The 22,653-nt window shown below is 53.0% G+C and overlaps 11 protein-coding genes across 11 annotated transcripts; 7 read left to right on the top strand and 4 right to left on the bottom strand.

Moving 5' to 3' along the window:
- Positions 1–646: 646 nt before the first annotated feature.
- On the top strand, positions 647–2,146 carry COCMIDRAFT_97928 (uncharacterized protein; the record flags this gene model as incomplete). Its single annotated transcript, XM_007690757.1, has 3 exons — positions 647–764; positions 818–1,090; positions 1,170–2,146. The coding sequence occupies 3 exons, from the start codon at positions 647–649 to the stop codon at positions 2,144–2,146; spliced, it is 1,368 nt and encodes a 455-aa protein (XP_007688947.1).
- A 369-nt stretch (positions 2,147–2,515) lies between these two features.
- On the bottom strand, positions 2,516–4,033 carry COCMIDRAFT_97946 (uncharacterized protein; the record flags this gene model as incomplete). Its single annotated transcript, XM_007690756.1, has 2 exons — positions 2,516–3,712; positions 3,827–4,033. The coding sequence occupies 2 exons, from the start codon at positions 4,031–4,033 to the stop codon at positions 2,516–2,518; spliced, it is 1,404 nt and encodes a 467-aa protein (XP_007688946.1).
- A 72-nt stretch (positions 4,034–4,105) lies between these two features.
- On the bottom strand, positions 4,106–4,739 carry COCMIDRAFT_37615 (uncharacterized protein; the record flags this gene model as incomplete). The annotated part of the gene is made up of 2 exons (XM_007690743.1): positions 4,106–4,605; positions 4,658–4,739. 2 exons carry the CDS (start codon positions 4,737–4,739, stop codon positions 4,106–4,108), a joined length of 582 nt encoding a protein of 193 aa, XP_007688933.1.
- A 276-nt stretch (positions 4,740–5,015) lies between these two features.
- COCMIDRAFT_97933 (uncharacterized protein) lies at positions 5,016–6,386 on the top strand (the record flags this gene model as incomplete). The annotated part of the gene is made up of 1 exon (XM_007690755.1): positions 5,016–6,386. The coding sequence occupies one exon, from the start codon at positions 5,016–5,018 to the stop codon at positions 6,384–6,386; it is 1,371 nt and encodes a 456-aa protein (XP_007688945.1).
- A 204-nt stretch (positions 6,387–6,590) lies between these two features.
- On the bottom strand, positions 6,591–7,874 carry COCMIDRAFT_6131 (uncharacterized protein; the record flags this gene model as incomplete). The annotated part of the gene is made up of 1 exon (XM_007690722.1): positions 6,591–7,874. One exon carries the CDS (start codon positions 7,872–7,874, stop codon positions 6,591–6,593), a length of 1,284 nt encoding a protein of 427 aa, XP_007688912.1.
- A 301-nt stretch (positions 7,875–8,175) lies between these two features.
- On the top strand, positions 8,176–9,365 carry COCMIDRAFT_6130 (uncharacterized protein; the record flags this gene model as incomplete). Its single annotated transcript, XM_007690721.1, has 3 exons — positions 8,176–8,657; positions 8,718–9,083; positions 9,140–9,365. 3 exons carry the CDS (start codon positions 8,176–8,178, stop codon positions 9,363–9,365), a joined length of 1,074 nt encoding a protein of 357 aa, XP_007688911.1.
- Positions 9,366–10,109: 744 nt separating this feature from the next.
- On the bottom strand, positions 10,110–11,513 carry COCMIDRAFT_97924 (uncharacterized protein; the record flags this gene model as incomplete). Its single annotated transcript, XM_007690754.1, has 3 exons — positions 10,110–10,202; positions 10,280–10,524; positions 10,589–11,513. The coding sequence occupies 3 exons, from the start codon at positions 11,511–11,513 to the stop codon at positions 10,110–10,112; spliced, it is 1,263 nt and encodes a 420-aa protein (XP_007688944.1).
- A 2,496-nt stretch (positions 11,514–14,009) lies between these two features.
- On the top strand, positions 14,010–15,107 carry COCMIDRAFT_6128 (uncharacterized protein; the record flags this gene model as incomplete). The annotated part of the gene is made up of 2 exons (XM_007690720.1): positions 14,010–14,379; positions 14,569–15,107. The coding sequence occupies 2 exons, from the start codon at positions 14,010–14,012 to the stop codon at positions 15,105–15,107; spliced, it is 909 nt and encodes a 302-aa protein (XP_007688910.1).
- A 1,877-nt stretch (positions 15,108–16,984) lies between these two features.
- COCMIDRAFT_37610 (uncharacterized protein) lies at positions 16,985–17,747 on the top strand (the record flags this gene model as incomplete). Its single annotated transcript, XM_007690742.1, has 3 exons — positions 16,985–16,987; positions 17,035–17,401; positions 17,449–17,747. 3 exons carry the CDS (start codon positions 16,985–16,987, stop codon positions 17,745–17,747), a joined length of 669 nt encoding a protein of 222 aa, XP_007688932.1.
- A 440-nt stretch (positions 17,748–18,187) lies between these two features.
- COCMIDRAFT_97993 (uncharacterized protein) lies at positions 18,188–20,651 on the top strand (the record flags this gene model as incomplete). The annotated part of the gene is made up of 2 exons (XM_007690753.1): positions 18,188–18,879; positions 18,941–20,651. 2 exons carry the CDS (start codon positions 18,188–18,190, stop codon positions 20,649–20,651), a joined length of 2,403 nt encoding a protein of 800 aa, XP_007688943.1.
- Positions 20,652–22,063: 1,412 nt separating this feature from the next.
- On the top strand, positions 22,064–22,626 carry COCMIDRAFT_27133 (uncharacterized protein; the record flags this gene model as incomplete). Its single annotated transcript, XM_007690734.1, has 1 exon — positions 22,064–22,626. A coding segment is annotated over one exon (563 nt), but the record flags the coding sequence as incomplete, so codon positions are not given.
- Positions 22,627–22,653: the final 27 nt, after the last annotated feature.

Raw genomic sequence — 22,653 nt, 5'->3', positions numbered from 1 at the left:
CTAGGGCCAAGTTTGCAGTGGTGGGTGAGTGGGTGGTGACAAGCTTTGGATGCATGCACATGTGTGGACATGTGTGGACACGTGCATGGCCGACGGAGCGTGTGCGTGTGCGTGTGCGTAAGTGGATCTACCCCGGACTCGTTCGCGCTAGTCCCCAAGAGGCTAGGCCGAGGGGGTGTCTGGCCTGGTTGGGCAGCTTTGCCCGCGAATCAAGGGCGGATGAGATGCATACTTGTACACACCTCACACAGTGCTACAGTACACGGCCATGTATTTACTAATGATATGTCGTACTGTCTCGTATACTTACTTGCCTTATTACTCGCGTGCATGCACCTACTTACGCATGCCTATGCTCGTGCCTCGGGACACATCCCCGCCTTGTTCACTTCACCACCACCAGCCTTGCTCTTAATCAAGTCCACTTCCAAACGGCCCGTTTTGCCTTGCCCTCGTTCGCGCCCCATCAGCCGTAGCCATGCCGAACGCATTGACGTGGGTCTGTTCTTCGCTCATGGCGTGGCATCCGCTGCCTCTGACTGACTGTCGTCTTGCTGACATTGTTGTTGTTGTTGCCGCCGTCGTCGCCGTCGTCAATGTTGGATTGACCAAGAAGCGTCGGTGTCGGGTGAGTTGAAGCCTCGCCATGGCATCACTCTCCCTCTCCCTTTCCCTCTCGGCCAGTGCAACGTCTGCTGCTCTTGCCGCCGAGACGACACCGGCACAGGGCTCGCTCGAGTCCGCCGGTGCGGGCATAACTGGAGGTCAGTCCCTTCGTTACCAAGCCACAAACTCCAACCTTACCACGGTCCCACAGGCTACACGGGCAATTCGGTTCCTCTCAAGATCATCATTGCTTTCTTCCTCGGCCTCGCCCTCTACAATGCCCTTGAGCTCATCATCCTCGCCTTTGTCACCTTCCAACACTACCACGGACTTTACTTTTGGTCGCTCGTCATCAGTGCCTTCGGTATCATACCCTATTCACTCGGCTTCATCATAAAGTTTTTCCGCCTGCTCGACCCAAACACTAATGTCGGATATGTGGCCATCGTTTTTCTCACCATCGGCTGGTATACCATGGTTACGGGTATGTATGCTGCCGCTTCGCGCAACCACGAGGAAAGCACACAACCTGCATCGAGACTGACACACAACGCTGCATGCAGGTCAATCCGTCGTCCTGTGGTCGCGCCTGCACCTCGTAACCAACTCGCGCCGCACCCTCCGCTGGTCATTGTACATGATCGTCTGCAATGGCCTCCTACTGCACTCGGTCACCACGGTCCTGACCTTTGGCTCAAACGCGAATACCCTCTCGCCCGCTACCTTGGCCCGCTTCGTCCGCGCCTACTCTATCATGGAAAAGACACAGATGTTGGGCTTCTTTTTGCAAGAGACAATCCTGTCCATCATCTATATCAAGGAGACAATCCGGCTGCTTAGGCTCTCCCAATCCATCCAAAGCGATACGCGCAGCTTCGATGACGGTGCCACCATTGGCCAGCTCAGGCAAGCCAGTGTCCGGAAAACAATGTACCAGCTTCTCGCCATCAATGTCTTGATCATCATCCTGGATATCGCTCTGCTAGCCATGGAATTTGCAAATCAATATCTTATTCAAACCACGCTCAAGGGTGTCGTATATTCTGTCAAATTAAAACTAGAATTCGCTGTTCTCGGCAAACTGATCCAGCTTGTGCGCGATCGCACAGAATCCGACCCCAGTCTCAATGCAAATCCCTTCTCCAGCCCTGCAGCATATGCCAACCATCGCAACAACAGCTCCAACTTCCAGAATGCGAACTGTACCGGAGCATGCACCCTCGAGCACCGCAACACCCTCGCCCTCGAAAAATCAAGCAGCGCCAACACAAGTGCCAACCGCCCAGACACTTCGCGCCGCGCCAACGGGCCCACGAGCAGCCCGCTCATGTACGACTTTGGCAGCCAGCAGTACCCTGACTTCGTGGACCCGCGCCGTCTCAATTCTAATCTGACGCATCCTGAGCTGCAGGCATCTAATAGGGCCGATCAGGCCGGGTGGGAGACGCGCGACGAGGCTACAGAGCGGCGCAGTAAGAGGCGCCGGGTCAAGAGGGCGAGTTGGATTGATTTGGAAATGGACAAGTTCAACATTGAATGATTTTTTGTTGTTTTTGCATGCTTTGAACTGGCGTTCATGGGAAGAGATCAAAAGGAAATATATGGATTCATGTATACATATACCCCTAGACACGGTCATCCAAGTTTTCTTGTATTTTTGCTCGATTTGGTTGTATACTCTTATTGTAATTCAAAGTCGGAGCGGAGAAAGGCAGTAAATATGACAACTACGTTGTTCTGATTCATTCTATCGTACATATCTGGTTCTTATGAAGAGCTCGCTGGCAACTAATTAATTTACATACACATCGTCTTACCGCTCCCATGAAACATGCCACTTCGATAAGCTATAGAGCCTAAATGTTCGTTCTGCATCGTAGTCCATGCAGAACATTGCAAACTTGAGTAACTAAGTCGAAAATTGTATGAAACCACCATCCTTTGTCTCCTCCAAGGATTGGGCCCTCTTCTTCCAGTCAACGAGGAAGGCTTCGGGATACTTCTTGGCTCTTGCCTTCTTGGAAAGTGTAGGGTGTATCTTCAACAGCGCGTCGGCAGCTTGAAGGTACGCTGCCTCAAAGGCTGACCAAGTCAGCTCCTCGCTCTCACCCGAAGTGGCTGGGTTTGGAAAGTAGGGATCGTTTGCCGTCACTGCTGTAACCATTTGCTGCCGAGTTTTCTTCCAGTCATTGAAGTCGAGCTTACTGGCTTTGTCAAAGTCCAGCATCCATAGATGAGTTTGACGCCGAGTGAAGTCGCCAGCAGGAATGCTAAAGGGTTGAACACTCTCGAAATGCTCAACGATAGGGGGGAGTTCAGAACCAATGGCGGAACTCCCAAGAACAAATTCCACATCCATACCATCGAGGCCTGCTCTCCAGTGTATAACAGCCAAGCCGATAGCTATTTCTCTGGAGAACAGAGCTATGTCCAATTCGATATCTTCCATCTGGTCGAGATGCAGCGGGAAGTTTTGCAGAGTCTCAGCAGGGTGGTCAAACTCGTGATCGCTACGCCTCATCCCAAGGTACGGTCTGACTAGGCATGCCTTGTTGCTAGGATCTGCCAGAGAGCTTTCATGGAATTCTTTGGGAAAGTAGTTCTTGATGAGCGCGGTGCGAGTGGCTTTCGAAATAGGTAAGATGCGCTGAACCTGAAATAAGTATCCAGTCGCGTTGTCTTGGTCCGGAAATCGAGATCTGTTGACTTCCCACCATTTCTCTAACTCTTCATCGCGCACCCATCCATAGACTTGAGGCACTCGAGGGATCGAAGAACCCGGAAACATACTTTCAAGTAGTGCCTTTGTTTCCACAACAGCCCGACATGCTACGTTTGTGAGATTAGCATCCACCCAGAGCCCTTGCTTGTCTGAGCCTTTCTTAATCGCAGTCTCAGTTCCAGCAATTTCAAAAACCGTACCGCATGTTCCTCTCCCAATGACTGCAAGATGTGAATTGTAGGCAGCTTTCGCCCTTTCCATGCGATGAGCAAAACTGGAAGAGGTTGAGACAACAGTACGAGCGCTAAGGTTGCGGCGCAGGGTCTCATATGTGCTGTTGTTATCGCTTGAGCTCTCGGTTTGCGGTTCAGAGAAAGAGAAAATCTTGGCAGCTTCCTCGTTTTCGGATTCTCCCTCTTCGTCCTTGTTATCCTCGATGTCGCTCAGATGAAGTCTTGCTGCGTCCCAAGCAAGGTGCTCCTCAGCGGCACGAGCAACTCTGGCATCTTGAGATAGTGTTGTGTCATGCGAGGCTGCACTCTCATCGGAGAATTCGCGCGAGTGTGAGGCCATGATTGTGTGGGTGGTTGGGATACAACGGTGAGGGTGAAGCGGATTAAATAGGTGTCGGGTACTAGGCCCGCAATTAGTCCCAAGGCTGCCATTATTACAATTGGAAGGTGCACAAACAATATTTGTTTGCATGACATAATGGCCGGAACACCAGTCTAGTGAAAGGCAACACTAATCAGTCTCACCCGAGATGCACATTGAGTGTTACACTGGCGAAGCCCAGGAGACGCGCACATCACGGTTCGTCGCTTTTGTAGACTGCTTGGCTGCATCAACAAGCTCATGCTCTTTGACGGCAGATGGAGCCGGCTTGCTCTTGCTCTTGCTCTTCCTACGGCCGTTGCCTTGGTCAGCCTCGGTGAAGGCCAGATCGCCAGTCTTGCCAATGACACTGCGCGCCGTTTCCTCTACAAGGATGCCGAGGGCAAGCAGAACAGTTCCATCCAGGTGTCGCCATCGTATGCTCCGGCCACGGGCGTCGACCTGGGCATACATATGGGTTATGTAAGCATGTATCGAAGTTGAAAGTTCTCCCCTAGGCAGTTGCTGATCCGAGAGACGGTTATGTGCTGGGTAATAGTCATCCTCTTCGTACCGGATCGGTGCATTTTTACGCTTGAAGAGGACTTCGTCCGGTCGTAGACGTTTCTTGGCCGCCTTTGGGCCAGTAACATGCCCAATCAAACCAGCTTGCGTGACGTTTCCTATATTTCCAGTCAGAATCCGTTTTTCATGGTCCAGTGATGCGGCTCTTGCCTGCAACGGCATCGTAGACATTGGCTCTTCGCTTGCGTGGCTTTTTTCTACTGATCGCCGCTGAACTTTGACGTGAGGTCATTGCAGATGTCTTGGTTGTTGTGTTTTGTCACGAGGGGTGGTCAGCTATAAAGTGCTGATTGCACGAGCAGTCGTTCGCGAAGCCAACACGGGATCCCTGCAGCAGCTTGGCCACCGCAGTCTGCGCAGGAGCAGGCAGCAACGTCATAGGCACATACTTTCTGTCAGTCTCAACCCGTCCCTCGGCGACTACACTACCCTCATCCACCTTGCTGTAGTTTGCACCCATTGACTCATCACTTACACTTCGCCGCGCACACAAAAGCATGAATCGCATATGCACAACCAACACGTGCTCGACCGCGCGTACGGCTTCATTCCCAACCATGTCCTCAAGCGCGCCTGCACCTCCCGCCTCGTCTACGCGCTGCAGCCGTCGCCCAGCATAAGCTTCAGCCAGCATCTGCCGACTCCCGATGCGCCACACGAGCGCATACCAGCCCACGCATCTGGCATAAGTGTGCTAACAGTTGACAAGTTCGAGGGGAGGTATCTGCTGTCTGCAGGTGCCGACAGTTCGATCGCACTGTGGGATCTTGAGGCGCAGCCAGGCGCGACCGAGGCAGGCGAGACATACACACCTCTGACTGCCGCAAGCAAGACGAGCGAAGAGCACAAGCTCGGCATTACACAGATACACTTCTACCCGTTCGACTCGCTGGCGTTTCTCACGTCGTCGTATGACCACACTGTCAAGCTTTACTCGAGCGAAACGCTCGCCACATCGGCATCCTTTGATTTGGACTCTGTCGTATACAATATCTCGCTGTCTCCCGTGGCATCGCACCTGCTTGTTGCTTGCGCCACACAGAATCCCAACGTGCGTCTTGTAGACTTGCGGTCTGGGGCGACAACGCACAGTCTGGCGGGTCACTCTGGGGCAGTACTGTCCACGGCATGGAGTCCAGTTCGCGAACATATTGTCGTCAGCGGAGCCACCGATGGTACTGTCCGGTTCTGGGATGTGCGTCGCAGTGTGGGCGAACTGGCCATGTTAGATCTCGAAGACCCGGTTGGCCGTCGTGTCAGCCAGTCCATGTCCTTGCCTCGCAATGCAACAGTGAAACAAGCACACCGGGGACCTGTCAATGGGCTGGTATGGACAGAAGATGGAAGGCATCTCGTGACATGTGGCCATGATGCGCGCATCCGGGTCTGGGATACGGACACGGGGTCCAACACACTGGCAAACTTTGGCCCCATGGTCCAAAACACAGGTCTGTCGCCACGGCTGCCTGTACTTGCCCCGGTCGAGAGCGTGCAACCAGGTGGAGAAGTCGTCTTCTATCCCAACGGCTCCGAAGTGCTGGTGTACGAGCTGTGGGAGGGCAAGTTGATACGCCGCCTACGCCGCTCGCAACAGGGCCCACATGGAGGGCTAGCAGCGGGTAATTGGCAACAGCCGGCTAAGGATAGAATCACGAGTCTGGCTTGGCGGGCGCACGAGGTGGAAATGTACTCTGGGCATGGGGATGGTAGTATTAGTGCGTGGAAGCCGCGAACCGAGCAAGATGCTGAAGCAGACGACGAAGAGGCGGCGGAACGAGAGGAGCGTGAGGTGGACAAGAAGAGGAAGAGGGGCGTACTAGATGAGATTTATCAGGGCCTGATCAAGAAGCCTATCGCATTTGGTAACATGGGGCTGTAGTGCGAGCAGATTGACACGAATGCAATTTGAAACGAAAGCAGCATGTAAAGGCAATGGCCAGGATAATGGTAATGATGGTAATGACATTTGCGCCCGTGACTATCATGTCTGCGTACGTGTCGTTTCGTCATCTAGTACTGTGAACAAGGCAGGAGAGAGTATACTATTACAGGGGAAGGGAATAGAGAAAGAGCATATGCAAGTCTACCCCGACCCAAAGTGCGGCAGTCTGGCAGGTACGAATTGGTCTTGTCCATCATGTTGTTGCCCTCTGTTTTCATCAAGAGGAGAACCCAGACCAGTGTCGGGTATTGATTGGGCGTCTACAGTACTAGCAAACGCAAGTTGGTCACGGCTGATTGTGGCGGTCGGGGCGGGGAGCATGGGCGAGGCAGGGTCTGAGGCTAGGCCGCGCTTGACAGCGAGGTGGTGGGCATTGTGGCGCTTGCGGTCGACATCGTCCTCTTGCTGCTGGCGCAGACGCTCTTCTTGCTCGTCAAGATGGGCAAGAGTGGGAGTGCAGTCGGTGGTATCGGCGGGCGAGGAGCGGTGGGTAGTGCGTGTCGAGAGGCGCGAGGCAGAGGGGCGGTTGCTGGCTGCGGAGAGCGTCTTGTTGCTGCTGGCGCTGTCTTGAGTCCATTGGCCGGTGGTGCGCCGTTCGAGGGCAATGGTGAACTCGTCGTCGAGGGGTACGGCGTCTTCGAGCTCGTCTTCGCTGGGGAAGATGTCGCCTCTGGAGCTGAGCGAGTCGGTCGTGTGGCCCGAGGCATGTGTGTCGCTTCGCTGCCTGCGGTGGCCCTTGTGCTCCGAGTTCCTCAGGCGGGCGGCATCGTCGTCATCGTCATGGTCGCTGTCGTCGATCAAGGGCTGGTCCTCGTCGAGGCTTCTGCGTGCTGCGCCCGGGTGGTCGATGAGGTCGGCGGCTGAGGGCTTGTAGCGCAGGCCGCGGGCGCCGATGTTGAAGGGGAGGCGGCCGAGGAAGCCAAAGTACGAGGAGCTGGGGATGAGGGTGGGGTCGTGAGTGGTGTCGCGGGCGAGGGGCCCCGTCCTGGGCTTGGTCTTGCTGTTGCGGCGCGGCGTGTTGTAGCGCGCATCGCGGCTGCGCTGGCCGTAGCTCATGGCGGGCTGGCGGGCGGGCTGCGAGGTTGCTCCATAGCCAGCCGACGTGCTCAGGAAGCGATCGAGGCTGTCGCTGCCCCAACCCAGCAGGCCGTCGGTTTCGTCGTCGTGGTCCCAGTCGTCGTAGAAGTCGAAGCTCGACTCGGCCCGCCCGCGCGACCGCCCCCGGTGACGGCGCCGGTCATGGCCAGAGGGGAGGCAGGGCGCGGTGCATGCGCTGACGCAGCGGGTGACGGACGCAAAGCACGGGTCGATGTAGCGCTGGGTGAAGCCGTAGATGTTTTCCTGCGCCGTGTCGTTTGCGTGCTCCAGGTTCTCCGTGATCTGCTGCAGCGTCCGGTTCCAGCGCGGGTCACTGCGGCGGTACATGGCGACGTCGATGGCCGATGGCGATGGCGATGACGATGACGACTCCTCCTCTTCTTCCTCTTCTTCTTCTTCTTCTCTCCAGGTAGGCTGCTCTGCGTCTGGATATGCACTGCACTGCACTCGACGCGACGTTGGGTGTCGCCGACACAAATGCGCCGGGGCGAGACGCCGTCCATCGACTCCAGACTGCAGTGTGTGCTAGTCCCTCTGCGTCGCCCTCCAACCCCACACGCTGGCCGCCTTGGTCTTGGTGCACACCCAACCTTTTCCTCAGTGCACAGTGCACAGTGCCCATGCAGCCATGCGCTACCTCCGCTTCCTCAAGCCCCCCCGCATCCTCCGCGACAAGACCACCAACACCGCCAGCGTCGCCTGTCTCGTCACCCTCGTCTCGGACCTGGGCGACTCGTTTCTTCCCCACCCTGTCCATCTCGCCGCCGAGCTCCTGCTGTGCACCCACGACGCAGAGCATGTCCTCGTCTGGACCTCTGTGCGCTGGGCAAGTGGCATGCGCTCCTTGCCCATAGCTGTCCCATTGCCCAAGCCCCACGCACTGCCGTCTTCGCTGTTGCGCCTCAGAGTCGGCATTGGCCCCGGAAACTCGCCCGACGAGTATCCTGCTCTCGCAGGCCAGGATGCGCGAGGTCTTGTATCCGCCTGGAGCGCGCACTTTACCCTGGATGACGACGCCCCCAAGTTGGTCCAGCGCCGCTTCAGCCTGGCACCACACTCCGATATGGCCATCTGGGAGGAGACCGGAGAAAGCATTGCAAGGCATCTGTGGTAAATCTGCCTTCTCCAACACCTCTTCTCAACCATTGCCCACTGAGGTTGCCTTTGTAGGGACGCGGGCATAACCCTGGCCTGCCATATACCAGACTTGGCAGACACAAAGTCGACATTAGCAAAGGCTCTGTTGCCCTCTACAAAAGCATCTCCCTTGACTGTCCTCGAACTGGGCACCGGCTGTGGCATTGTCGGCATCGCCCTCGCCCAGACAATATCCAATGCCAACGTCCTCTTGACTGATCTTCCCGAAGCCAGGGAGATTGTCCAGCGCAACATTGACCAGGCATCCAGAGCACCTGGCGCCAAGCTCAGCTTCCTCGAGCTCGACTGGAATGCCCAACTGCCTAGTGAACTGCAATCAAATTCGACCTCCGTCAATCTCGTCGTCGCGGCTGATTGTACATACAATCCAGATAGCAGGTAGGACCTCTTGCTCACCCCTCTAAATCAACCACCTGACCATCTTGACACCACAGCCCGGCGCTAGTCAGTACCCTCTCCCGCCTAGCCATTTCCAACCCAGCCATTGTCGTGGCCATCGCAATGAAGATGCGCCATTCGAGCGAGCAAGTCTTCTTCCATCTCATGGCCCATGCTGGTTTCATCGAGACTGCTAAACTCGACTTTTTGCTGCCGGGCGATATCGATGCGGGTGAGGAGATTGTATATTTGCACGTATATAGCACCAGCATGGTAAGCTGATGAAGGCGATCTTGCTCCCGAAATTACGTACTCTTGGAGTAAGCAGGGAAGCACCCACTACACCATGTTCACTCCAACAAAATCTGGTTATGCAGCATTGGGCAAATCGTTGGAGCCGACTGCATGTATGTGTTTGCTTGGGACAAGGGAAAATCATGGTTCAAGCACCATGTCGCCAGGGCACATTGTGCCTGTGGCCTCAATCATGCAAGTCCCTGTCCATCACATCCTGTCCACAAACCCCCCCACACCCCCATCACAGCACACTACACCACGTGCCAAGCCGCTTACTCCCCATACTTAGCCGCGACGCCCCCAGTCTGAGTCCTCGCCCCACACCACCCGGCAACCAGAAACATCCCGACACCCTCCTAGCCCCTGCACCCACCATTCAGCCTCTGTTAGCACAAACATTGCCGCGTTAGTCGTCGAACCTATTCCAAGTTGGTCTTACCCAAAGTACAACTTGGCTTAGTGGCAACTAGTGCTGCTTTCAACGGAATTTCCTTCCCTCGCCCTGGCATGAGTTACTCGAAGTGGTAGTTTCGAGGGCTGCACCACACATGTCAATACCACTACTTATATCCACATATGCCACGCCGTCCACGCATGAATGGATCTGTGTCGTATGTACAGATTGCATTAACGCTATTTACAGTGTATTTCGGATTATACATTGTTCATCATCCCATTCGTAATGAATGCTCAATATTATCGTGGCCTTCTTCCTGAGTTGCCCATCTTTTAAGGAGATATTTTGTACGTCAATCGTCGAGATTTTGCAATAAACGAATTAATCGCATCATGGAGGCGTGCTCCAGGTGCTGTGATATGGACCTAAAGAGGGAAAAGAAGATGGTGTTAGTCTACTTTTTCGACAAGATATCCAAACGCACAACACACAACACACTTACCTCTGGTTGTCCATCTTGGGTAGCCGCGCGACGTACAATGTTTCTCTCACTGTCCGTCAGTACCGTTGGACCATTGTCTGTTCGTTCTCCCGAGATGTGCGTCGTGTTTCCGTACCCAAGCACACCGCTCTTTTTCTCCTCAAACGAGGCGTTTTCTTCAATGTATCGCTCCGCGAGTTGCTGCTGCTTCTTGTTCCTTCTTGCCATGAAGAATATCGCCAATGCAATGAGCATCGTAATGGCCCCTGTCGGTGCATGTCAGCCGCCATTCATTCAGTGACAACAAACTTTGCGCTAAAAGCCGCTTACCCAAAACGCCAAAAAGAACAAACAAGGATCTTGACAACGGCGTTAGTCCCCTACCCGATCCACCCGTAGCAGAGCTGGCGACAGCCGAAGATGAAGGCTGGAGCGTTGGTACCGAGACCGCAGTCAGTGCCGAAGACGCGGTTATGGCTAGTGGTGTGTTAATACTTTTTGGAGATGCCGTCACCTGCTCCCGAATCTCTTCTGATTGCGAAAAGAGGATAAACGTGCTAAACGACGGTAGTAGGGGGAAGCCGGTAGCTGAAGATGCCACGGACGAAATGCTTGTAATGGCAGGCGTGGGCCACGAAAACCCAGTACCCATGCCAGATTCCGATGTAGTCAATGCTGGATCCGTCCGTGTCTTTGTCAAGGTGGTGTATGTTGTAAGCGTCGTGCACAATACCGAAACCGGCATGTCCCCGAGAAGTTGAGCTGCCGGCGCATCACCTATCGATGGCGGTGGTTGGTTCTTGCCTGGCATCAGCCCATCCGTACGGCCAGGATCGGCTTGATTGACTCCTGGCATAGGTCTACTCAAAGTACCAGGATCGGCTTGGTTGACTCCTGGGAGAGCTACTGCATCTACCGACCCAGCTGCCCGTGGAGTACCACTGTCCCCGGTCGATGTGGTATCTACCTGCCCGGCTGAGGACAATGGCGGATTCAATGATCGGGTTTGTACCCCTTCCATCACCAGTGACGGATCCGTGAGGCGAGGCGATGGTGTGGATTGTACGCTCCTCCGTTGAATTGAATCTGTATTGCCATAACCCAGGTTAGTGTCCCGCTGCCGTTTGTTCTCCATCTTGTTGACGGTGGTCCTTTGATGGCGTTTGATCCGGGCAGCCGTATTCGCTGTCGTGCCTAGATGATGACGGTGTGCCAGCACCAGTAACATATCATTGTGTCCGCCAACGGCAGCCATGACATTCCATAGAAGCAGTCTAAAAGGTGACAGTTTGAGAGGTGGGGAAACGGAAAGTATCCAATTACCAGACCATGACCGGATAATACACTTCCCATGTATAAGAGCATAAGGCCAAGCAACAAGAGACGTGCTTCCATGGACGCTCGTTTCGGCGTTGCACCCACCCACAAACGGTGGTTGGTCCATCAAGTGCTTAACACGTCTTTTTGTAACCAAACATAGCACACATGGCCCATGTTGCACGACGATTCCAAAGTCACTTCAGACTACGCAGCGCCAGCATTGGTGCTTTTTGGTGACAAAATCAACTCCGTGCACTCTTTCCAAACGTGCAATTGTTTCATAGAACAAGCGAAACTTTGCACCGACACTCGAAACGTAGCGCAGTTGGCGGAACCTTGAACCACCGGTCGGAACCATTCCTACCAAGAGCACGCATTGCGTTTGGGAAGAGACATACGCGTGCGATTCTTGTGCTGGTCAACATGGACGAGCTGCTCCTGGACTTGGTCGTCCTGGTGGCAGCTCTGTGAACTGCCGATGCGAAATCCACGAATTCTATTGCAAAGCCTGGCAGATGCAAGGTTTCGACTTCCTAGGAGAGGTCGACCCAAAGCAATACGATCGGCGCAGGGGTTGGTGATGATCCGAGGCCTTGAGGTAGCTCGACCAGCGACACTGCATCTGCTGCTCCGTGCCGCCCCAGATCAACGAACGCTAAGCCCTTGCCGTGTGTGTCCGTGCGCCACATCATCTTCGTCATACTCACTAGCCACACTAGAGCCCATCCATCTCATTGTCCCGATCCCACAAAAGAAATACTCATGTCTACTGGGATTCCGTCGAGTGGGTTTCATGTACGTGTTCAGCGAAGCACAAGTGCGACAAGCGTCCACCACCTTGTGCTGCCGATCGGCTCCGAGAGCCTTTGTTCCTTTTTGATGATAGGTTATCACCAATTTTTACCACCTTCTCCACGCAAGAATAGCCATCTCTCCAGATAATGCACCATCAAATGTACCTTGAATATATCAGTCTGTCGCGGAAGATTTCGCATCTACTTTCACCGAGAAATTGCCAGGGATGTTCTCATCTGTCCTCTGACAGATGCACACCTACCTTGGCATGGAAGATGGCCCCTCTTCGAAGAACTTTTCTGCTGACCTGGTGGACATCGCCCGTTGTCAGCTATGATCAGCATTGGCAAGTAGATATGGAGAAGAAACCCATGCGCCTCTCAAATCCACACCATCTTTGCCGATCCATTTTCAGCGATTGACCAACTTCGCTTTGACCTTCGCTTTGACACTCTCTTTGACGCGACAGTTCCCCTCAAAGTCATCCAAGCATAGTCGTCGGCTGCAAGCATCATTCCCAATGTGCTTAGACTACAGCCTGTAAAGTACTACGGACATTCAAGACGCAAGTTTACTTTCATACGCAGGATCTATATGTGGCCTTGCAAATTCGACTTTGTTGAACTGATGTGTTGCAAATACCTAACATCATTTTGTAATTCCACTAAAATATGTTGTTGGAGTACGCATAGGTTTCGCTTTGCCTTACCAAAGGATTGCGAGGTTCTAGAAATCACCGTCAGTGTTTTGCCAAGCCATTGCCAGCTCCGGTGTCACAACTGTTTGCAGCCTTTAGCTTCTCCAACATAGCTACACCGCCGCTATCGCAATCACACAGCATCTTATAGCCTTTCAGCATTGGATATAGTCATCTACGGGGCAGCACGCCTGACGACCACTAGCTGATCGGGCATGCTCCTGGACACATCGACAAACACAGCAAGTTACCAGCACAGGGGTACTCCTCATTCGCCAAGCAGCCAAGCAAAGCCAAATTGTATTCCAAAAGTGGTGTCAAAGGCTACTCGCTTACTGTGTGTCACTGCTAGAACTTGTTCAATCCAGCGGATCGACTGTGGGTCAAGCAGCTCAGAAGCATTCTTGGAACAGGAGAAGGAATGTAAGATCAGATTCCTAGTCATTACCGAAGTAAATCTGTCAATCGTGTGATGCAGTTCATACTCCACGGGTAAATTGCCCCGATCTACTCCTTGGAAACCAACTGCGTAGCTTGGACACCGTCTCGCCACCAAGATGCGACTGGCTGACTCTACCACGACGGAGCTTCATTCTAGGGTGCTTCGTAACTTTCATGAGCTTTCTCAGCTACACAAAGAACGGTTTGGTAGAAATCACAGCTAAGCAAAACGCCAGCTCCACAGCACTGAGCCGCCATCAATCTTTGGTAGTCACACTCTCGAAGCAACGTGCCTGATACCATGGCTGTTAAATAAATTATTAGATGAGAATTTAAACAGGCATTGTATTCAGCGGAATACGAAGCCCAAAGGTCTCTAGCTCGATCTGAGTGGCACAAAAAGATGCTATAACAAGAGGTTCGATAATCTCCTGCTCAATCATTACAGCAGTAGCTTCTTTTGTCTGACCCAGTTGCAATAGTCTTGATCAACTCAAAATGCTCGGTCTTACCACGACTACCCTCTATGGGCTGATCGTTCTTGTCTCCTCTCGGCTGATTGATCTCGATTATGTTGAGTCCGTTCCCGACCCAACCTACACTATTATTGCTGATCAGAGGGCACAGGTGGTCTCGTACGATCAGGACGCTGCAATTGCTTCAGATGTCGCTGAGGTCTTGCAGTCTCTGATTCTGGACTCAGGAGAGGACGCTCTCAAAATACACTACTTCGACATTCAAACGCGTTGGAAGCCATGCCAGGATCTGGATCATCTGGACGACAATGCAAATGCTTATAACGTAGTACTCAACCTGGCAGAGAACTTCGTTGCGGACGAGAATCTGGCCAGTCAAGCCTTGCACGCTTGTAGACCTGATGGATGTACTCGGACGTACCAAAACCTGAAATCCTGTGCTCAAGCCAACGGATACAAGGGGTCATTTTTTACCCGTCTTCCATAGCGCCCCTGTCTGGCTTTAAATAGATACACAAATATGTCTAGCTACAATGTCTAGGGGTGTGCCGATAGATGCTCTCGCACAATTGGCTGCCAAGGCTTCAACACCTACTTTGAACGCAGTCCAAACAAGGTTTCTCAATTAAGGCTGTCAATGCCTACCACCATTGAGGCATGTAGCGTTCTAACTGCCCCTGTCAAGCATGGTGAGAAATCAGGTGCTATTCTTGAGGCTGCTGCCGCTGTCTACCGTCAGAAGGTAGATAATGCTACGGTTACTGGAAGCACGCCTGCCATGATAATCATCCCAGCTGAGCAATTGGATGCCTTAGCTTCTTCTGCAGGGATTTCTCAGCTTATAGGATCAGAATCCGACCCCACCACTCCGGTATCCCCTACAGATTCTTCCGCTGCCGTTACACCCACCAGCATACCCAGCTCTACTACCCCGGCATCTACTACTGGTCTTGTCAAGTGTACAGTAGCAACACCCCAAACCTCTGCTGAACGTGGCTCCCAAGAGATTTCTAGCGCTTGCTCTAGCATAATCAGCACAGTCACACCAACTGTCACAGTGCGGGCACAAGCCACCGAGATGGCCTACAACAACTGTGCCCAATACCCTACTACCTGCTAAAATGGTTCACCACATCGAATAATTGCTGGATCTTTGAGCAGATATCCTCAAAAAATCGGCGTCAGTTACTTCACTGCTGACCTGCTATTCCAGATTTGTATCTATGGGACGTGCAGTACAAAGGTCAACCCCAGTAGCAACGGGCTCATCACGCTCGGAGACTATGGTGTAGCAGACTACTTCAATTACACTATCCCTAATCATATGAGTGAGACAGTCCTTATGGCCTTCTAGGATAATCTCTTCATTGTTTAGGGCAAGTAACACTAGATAGACTATAGCATTTGCGGAGATGCAGGTCACTGCACAGTGATTTTCGATTGGAGAGTGACTTACTGTTGCGATTCCAGAACCAATGCTACATACAGCTTCTCTGCAACATTTTTCGAGTATCATCCTGGTCGTGTGCATTTGAATTACTTTGGTACACCGAACCAGGGTCGGTCAGCTACCATCTGTATGCAAGGCTTCATTAATGGGCGACGTAAGTGCAAGACAGCTCTTGCTTGACATGAAATAGCGAATGTTTCCAAAACCCTTCTACAAGTATTCATACAAGCAGCCTTCAGTCAGCAATGGCCTCAAACTAATCTTTGGCCCTGCTGATAACTATTTAGGAGAGGCTTAAATCGGCGCTTAGTAGATATGGGAGAATTACAGGGCTTTCATTAACGCACCCACCGGCCGGACCTGTGAGTTTTGAACCAGCCATACTTTACTTGAGACTATACAATCAATGATATTGAACTCAATATTGCCTCGTGCTCTATGGCCAAGAGGTGCATTTATGATCAGTGTTAGTTCATAATACCTTTTCTTGCATGAATAACGAATGGGCCATTTGCTTTATTTCCTTTTGACACTCAATTAAGCGGAGAGTGAGTGTTAGAGCGTGGGTATCTTTACAATGATTGCCGACCCTCTGATGCTCCAACACCGTCCAGCAGAACAAGCAGCCTCTTTTCATACGTCCAATATGATCATTATGGAACTAAAAGAGGGCCTGGGTTGTACAATACAGGAATTTTAAATTTCTTCACTTGGTCCGTAGCACTGTCACATACTCGCTCTTACTAGCTATGTTCTTTGAGCTCGAAAACATGAATGTGCTGTAACTTTTGTCTAGAAAGTGACGAGGTCAGCTGCAGGATCTAGTTTCAATTGGAGACATGGTCCGCTCCAGACTCTAGGCTGCTCCTCAGTATATTGTATCGAACATTTGGTTTTGGATTAATGGTGATAATCACGCCGCACTTCCTATCACATGTTGGTTGTTATACAACTTGACGTCTTCGCAGCTCTGCGCTGAATATGAGCTTAGTCGCCCGTTATTCATTCCTGGAGCTTCCTCGGACAAACCATGATTAGTGGTGATAAATTCACAGTTCATTAGTCGTGGTGTATGTACGACTAAACAGACCTCATCTGGCGTTTGCGCGTTCTTGTCACTACTTACCCACGTAAAAACACAGATATGCAGACGTCATCGGCCACACGATTGTCCTCGCTGCGTGGGATGCTGCAAATGGTTCATCTCTATTGGGATTCACAATAATTACCAACGTGGTCATGGCTATTAGCCCAGACCCCTATTGACTGCAGAGAGGCTGTCGTACCGGGATCAGTCGCGTACTTGCCGAAATCAACATCATTGGCATCTTGCCTACCTTCAGCTGTATCGGAAACAGGTGCATACAATATCCTCTGTCTTCTTTATATAGAAGAATAACTAATTTCCCACGTGATTGCGCCTACCATCTCTGCTCAAGCGAGCTTAGCGTGCCTTCCTTGTGTGGGTATGCTCATGTCTTCCCACTCCATGCTCAACTACGTCGAGTATCGAATGCCTCAGATCTATCTCTAGGGAAGGATTCAGCATGGTGAGTTCAATAACAACTACGGCATCTGCAGCCCTGACATAGTCAAGGCACCTAAAATTCAACCCAACCCACAGAAAGCAGCTTCCATCTTGGCATGGTTTCACAAGACAGCACAGGCGCACAGTATCAAGGATCTTGAGAAGACGCTGCCTCAAGTGTCTTCCATCAACGGCATGCAAGTCAAAGACTATCTGCAGGCACTTTCGGATGACAGCAAAATCCGTGTCGAGAAGATTGGCAGCGGCAACTGGTACTGGAGCTTCCCGGCAGACGAAAAAAAGGCCAAGAATGCCATTCTCAAGAAAGCTCAAGAAGAGTACGGCAAGGCCAGCGTAGCTGTTTCTGAGTTACAGGCAAGAGTAGAAGGTGCAGAAGCAGCCCGCGCAGAAGACGAAGACATGCTCATGGAGCCTGGTCAGTGCAAACGCGTCCGGCGTACACCCTTTACTGACGGACTCTAGGCGGCAATCGCCAAACTCTCATCGCAAAGCACGCCGACCTCACGAAGGAGCTGGAACAACTTCGCACAGACTTAGTCGCATACAGCGAGCAAGACCCAGACGAGCTAGAGAAGAAAGAGAGTGAAGCACACAAGGCTCGCCTCGATGCCGAAAAATACACTGATCACATCTTGGCCATGCAGGGATGGTTCAAGACTAATGTAGGCGGTGGTGAAGGAGGAGAGGATTTTCTCAATTTGTTAAAGATGCTATATGGCGATGAGTATGACAGTGAGGAGCAAGGCTTGCGTGAGCTTTGATGCCATAGGGGAAGGTGGTGGAATTCATGACCATGTCAGATACATACTATACACCAGACAGTTATCAGTCTCTGCAAGTACCAGGATCAAGATGTACTATGTAAGTATCGGGTTGGGGTGCATTGTGCAGGCCAGGTCAGGGTAGTTTGACTTGCGGAATCACCATCATTTTGACTCATTCACTGCGCCACAGTCGGGAGATTTGCTTGAGTCATGTCGGTGGCGCATGGGCCACTGTTAAGCTGTCATTCGCTTGCAGGAGCGTCATCGTAATACTTACCTTCAGTCCAAGAACACGAAACGCCCTGCTGTGAATAAGAGGCCTCGCCGGCCTGCCCTGTACTCATCGAGTTGTCGCTGCTCTTCAACACTCTACTACGGCCTTATACATCGGGAATCTTCCAAAGACGCAGGCCGCACGGCTCCTACGATACCCCGCCATGGCTTCAACAGGTGCCCAAGAAACCTCACAAGTTCCTGCAAGCGCACAACGGCGCGGTGGCAGAGGGCGCGGACGCGCAAGAGGTGCACATGGCGGCCCTGAAGAGAGACAGGAGAATTTTGAGGCAAGAGGGCGTGGACGGGGCGGCAACCAAGGGCGAGGGCGAGGTCGAGGCAACAGGGACGGCCCTGGTGGTCGCGGCGCATCTGCACAGGACAAGGGCAAAGCACCAGCAGTAGAAACACCAGAAAATGGTCCTGCGCTCAGCAAACCTGCACCTGCCCCGGCCCCCGTACAGTCAGACGACGAAGATGCAGATGGCGAGGTGTGCTTCATTTGCGCATCGCCCGTTCAGCATTTGGCCATTGCTCCCTGCAATCACCGGACATGTCACATTTGCTCAATCCGCATGCGAGCGCTATACAAGACAAAAGCTTGTGCCCATTGCAGGACCGAATCCGACCATGTCATCCTTAGCGACGACGCTGAAAAGACATATGAAGAATTTTCGAAGGCCGACTTTTTCAAGTCGGATGATACCCTAGGCATACACTTTGAGAATGCGGCAGTCCTTGAGGACACGCGATTGTTGCTGCAGTACAACTGCCCAGATAGCGAGTGCGACGTGGCCTGCCTTGGATGGCCTGACCTACACCGTCATGTCAAGACGGCACACGCCAAGATGATGTGGTATGTACTAGATGCTTAGTCCTCGCTTTGCACGACTTATGCTTGGACTAACATGACGTAGTGATCTGTGTACACGAAACAAAAAGGTGTTCACGCATGAGCACGAGCTCTTCACCCCGCAAGATTTGAAAAAGCACCAAAAGTTCGGCGACGACAATCCCGGCGCAATCGACCAGAGTGGCTTCAAAGGCCATCCGGAGTGCGGCTTCTGCAGACAGCGCTTCTATGGAGACGATGAGCTGTATGCACATTGCAGAGACAAGCATGAGCGCTGCCACATTTGCGATCGACGCGAAGGAGGAAGCAGGAAACAGCAATACTATGTCAATTACGATTCTCTCGAGATGCATTTTCGGAAAGATCACTTTTTATGTCCAGAACGCGAGTGCTTGGACAAGAAGTTTGTCGTGTTCGATTCGGAGATGGATCTCAAGGCACACCAGCTCGAGGTGCATCCCAACGGCTTATCTAAGGACGCGTTGCGAGATGCGCGGAGGGTGGACATGTCTGGGTTCCATTTTCGAGCCCCACATGAGCAAAGTGCAGGTAATAGCAGACGAGATGAGCGAAGGCGGGAAGGAGGCAGAGGACGTGGCAGGGGACGAGATCCGAATGCAGAGCCGGTTCCTGCCTCTTCTGCGCAGCCGCTGAGCAGAGCCGAACTCGCCTACCAGCGACAGATGGAGGCGCAGAATGCCCACTCGATTACGGGAAGAGCTTTTGGTGGTCAGCTCTCGACTCCCACTCCTGGTGAGGCGTTTGCGGCCAGATCACCCCCAAGCGCTTCTGGGCCTGCGGTAGTGACAGCTTCGCGTCCAACTCCAGGGGCTACCAGCAACATTTCAAACGGTATGAGCCAACTCAGCGTCGATGCGCAACCAGCCAGTTCGATTCCGCAAACCCCACAAGAGCAAGCCCGGTTGCTGCGTCACAACGCGGTCACTGAACGAGCTGCGAACATGGTCGGACACAACGAAATCAAGCTACAAGAGTTCAGAGCGGCGGTATCAGCTTACCGCAATTCAAAAACATCGGCAGCACAGCTGATTGAGGGCTTCTTTGGGCTGTTCGATGCCGATTCGAAAGAGATGGGAAAGCTCATCAAGGAGCTAGCCGACATCTTCGAGATTGCAGCGAAGCGAGAGGGACTACTCAAGGCATGGAACGATTGGAAGGCCATCAATGAGGACTACCCTTCGCTGCCTGGCTCTGCTACTGAACATGCTTTGAGCGGCGGGTCGGCGGCTAGAGGAGGGTCACGTGTGCTGAAATTGAAGAGCTCAACAGCGCAGTCATCGCGCTCAACAGCCAACCAGCAAGCTAGCTGGTCGTCTGCATCCTCGAGCAATCCATTTCCTGCATTGCCCACCCCTGCAAGTCGCATTGGTGCCAAGCCTGGACAAACGCCATGGGCATCATCTTCGTCTGCTGCAGGTAGTGCCCGCCCCTCGCCTTCATCTACGCCCTCTCGCGGCGCAGCACCATCGTCATCATCATCATCATCATCCATGAGCAAGAAGGCCAGCCTGGCAGATGCATTCCCGGCGCTTCCAGCAGCGGCGAAACCTACGAGTACCATTTTCAGCCCAGGATATACTGGTAACGGGTTACGGCGAGACAATAGTGGGCGCAACACTCCAGTGGTGAATGCTTGGGGGTCAGGGTCAGGTGCGAACAGTGGAACGACGACACCAGCAGTTGAGGATGGCAGCGCAGCTGGAAAGAAGAAAGGCAACAAGGGTAAGAAACAGACGCTGTTCCAATGGGGCTAGAGGGTTAGTGGCCAAAAGCGGGGGCCTTGGGCATGCGGGGACGCTCGGTACATGGATAATCGAGGGGATGCATAAGGGATGGTGCGCATACAAGTGCCGTAGTCATGGTAACATGCAAGAAAAGCAATCAAGAAGAAAAAGAACAAGCAGCGACAATGACGGCATGGTAGCAGTGTGCCGAGGATGATGATGATGATGTGTGTGTGTGTGCACGCCTGTGAAGAGCGGTGAAAGAGGCGACGGGTGATGTGGAGAGAAGGTTGTGAAGAAGAGAGTGAAGAGGAATGGATGTGAGGGCTGTAGCTCGGCGTGCAAGACAATGCAGAGTGAGGTGAGCAAGGAGTCGAGTTTGTAGGGAACAAGCACATGAACCAAGCAAGCTGGAATGACCTGATGGGGGACGATGTTGGTTTGCACGATTTTGTTTTCGCAGACGCGACTCTTTGAGCAAGGAAAACCTGTTTTTATTTGGTGCGATTGGAGTTTGTTTGAAAAGGCAGTACACGTAGGCGTGATGATGGCAAACAGGAGCGATAGCAGTAGTCTGAGGTGGATGATTAGGTATCGAGCTATTTTTTAGCGTGCTTCATGTGTTGACGACATTTGTAGATGAAGGCGAGTCATGCGTTGCGGAGAAATACTTGTCGCGTACATGGTGTCTGCGTGAATATCAAGTTCCTTGTACATGCTGGCACTTGGACGTGATTTGGAAGAGCGTTGAGGAAAGCATGTCGACATGCAGCAAGGATCTTTGGCTAGTGCGAGCAAATGCATAAGTGTGTGATGGGCATAGATGATGCAGGCACAGGCACAGGCACAAGCACAGGCACAGGCACGAGGGTGTGGGTATAGGCCAAGTATGGTGTGGTTGATGCGATAGGCGGGCAGGCCATGATTATAGACGTACTGCCTGCTATTACTACTACTACTACTACTACTGCATGTAAGCGAGGGCATCGAGGGAATTGGGATTGCAGGCCGGCACGGGCAAGACGATGGCCACCTGTGTCCCGCAAAGACCATGAGCTAGTGGCAGCAATGGTATTGCAATTGGATTTGGGCACGATTAGGGAGGCCTTGTAGTTGGTGGGTACGCCGCACCTGGACCATGGTTCATGTGGTGACGAGCATGGACATGAGTCATGTACTACGGACAAGTCAACGCTTGGTTGGAGCCGCTTGCTATAAAACAAAACCCCCAGAGCGGTGTCGCCCTTTTGCTCTCTCGAATCTGCCAACCAGCCTGCCAACCAGCCCGCCTGCCAGCCCGCCAGCCATTGAGCCCAAAACCCGGACCTGACCATCCTCGGCATCGCCAGTGTAGTGTAGTGCAGTGCAGTGCAGTCGTCGTCATTGTTGTTGTCGTCGTTTGAACCGTCCCCGCTTGCTTTCAGCGCGCGACACCAGCTACCATGGCCGCCAGCATGGCTCACTATCCAGGCCACCTTAGCAACCGCATGACGACTGGACGCGCCGAGACGGTTGGACAGGCACAGTATCCGCCGCGGCGAGCAGAGCGAAAGTACAAGCTTGAGGTGGAGCAGCAACCCATCCGAGCGCGCATGTGTGGCTTTGGCGACAAGGACCGGCGGCCCATCACGCCTCCACCATGCATCCGGCTCGTAGTGCTGGACGAGATGGATCGCGAGCTCGACTTCAACGAGATCGACAGCACCTACTTTGTCCTCATGGTGGACCTGTGGAACGAGTCGGGCCAGTCGGCCGTCAACCTGGTGCGCCATAGCAGCGCCGCGCCCACCGTGTCCATCAGCAGCAGCACAACGACGTCGTACCCGCCACCGCCCGAGCGCAGCCACTATGTCGCCACGACGATTCCAGGCTACGATGCACACTCGCAGGCCTACCGCCACCAGCACCAACACCAGCACCAACACCAGCACCAGCACCAGCACCAACACATGCAGCCCCAGCCCATGGCCCCGGCGGGCTACGGCCCCGGCGGCCACACGGGCGTGTCGGTGCCCGTGCCGCCCTACTACCC

Source organism: Bipolaris oryzae (genome assembly GCF_000523455.1).
Source record: "Bipolaris oryzae ATCC 44560 unplaced genomic scaffold scaffold_84, whole genome shotgun sequence".
Classification (NCBI taxonomy): Eukaryota; Fungi; Ascomycota; class Dothideomycetes; order Pleosporales; family Pleosporaceae; genus Bipolaris; species Bipolaris oryzae.
Note: the sequence above shows the minus strand (reverse complement) of the source record. Positions and strands in the feature narration are given on the sequence as shown.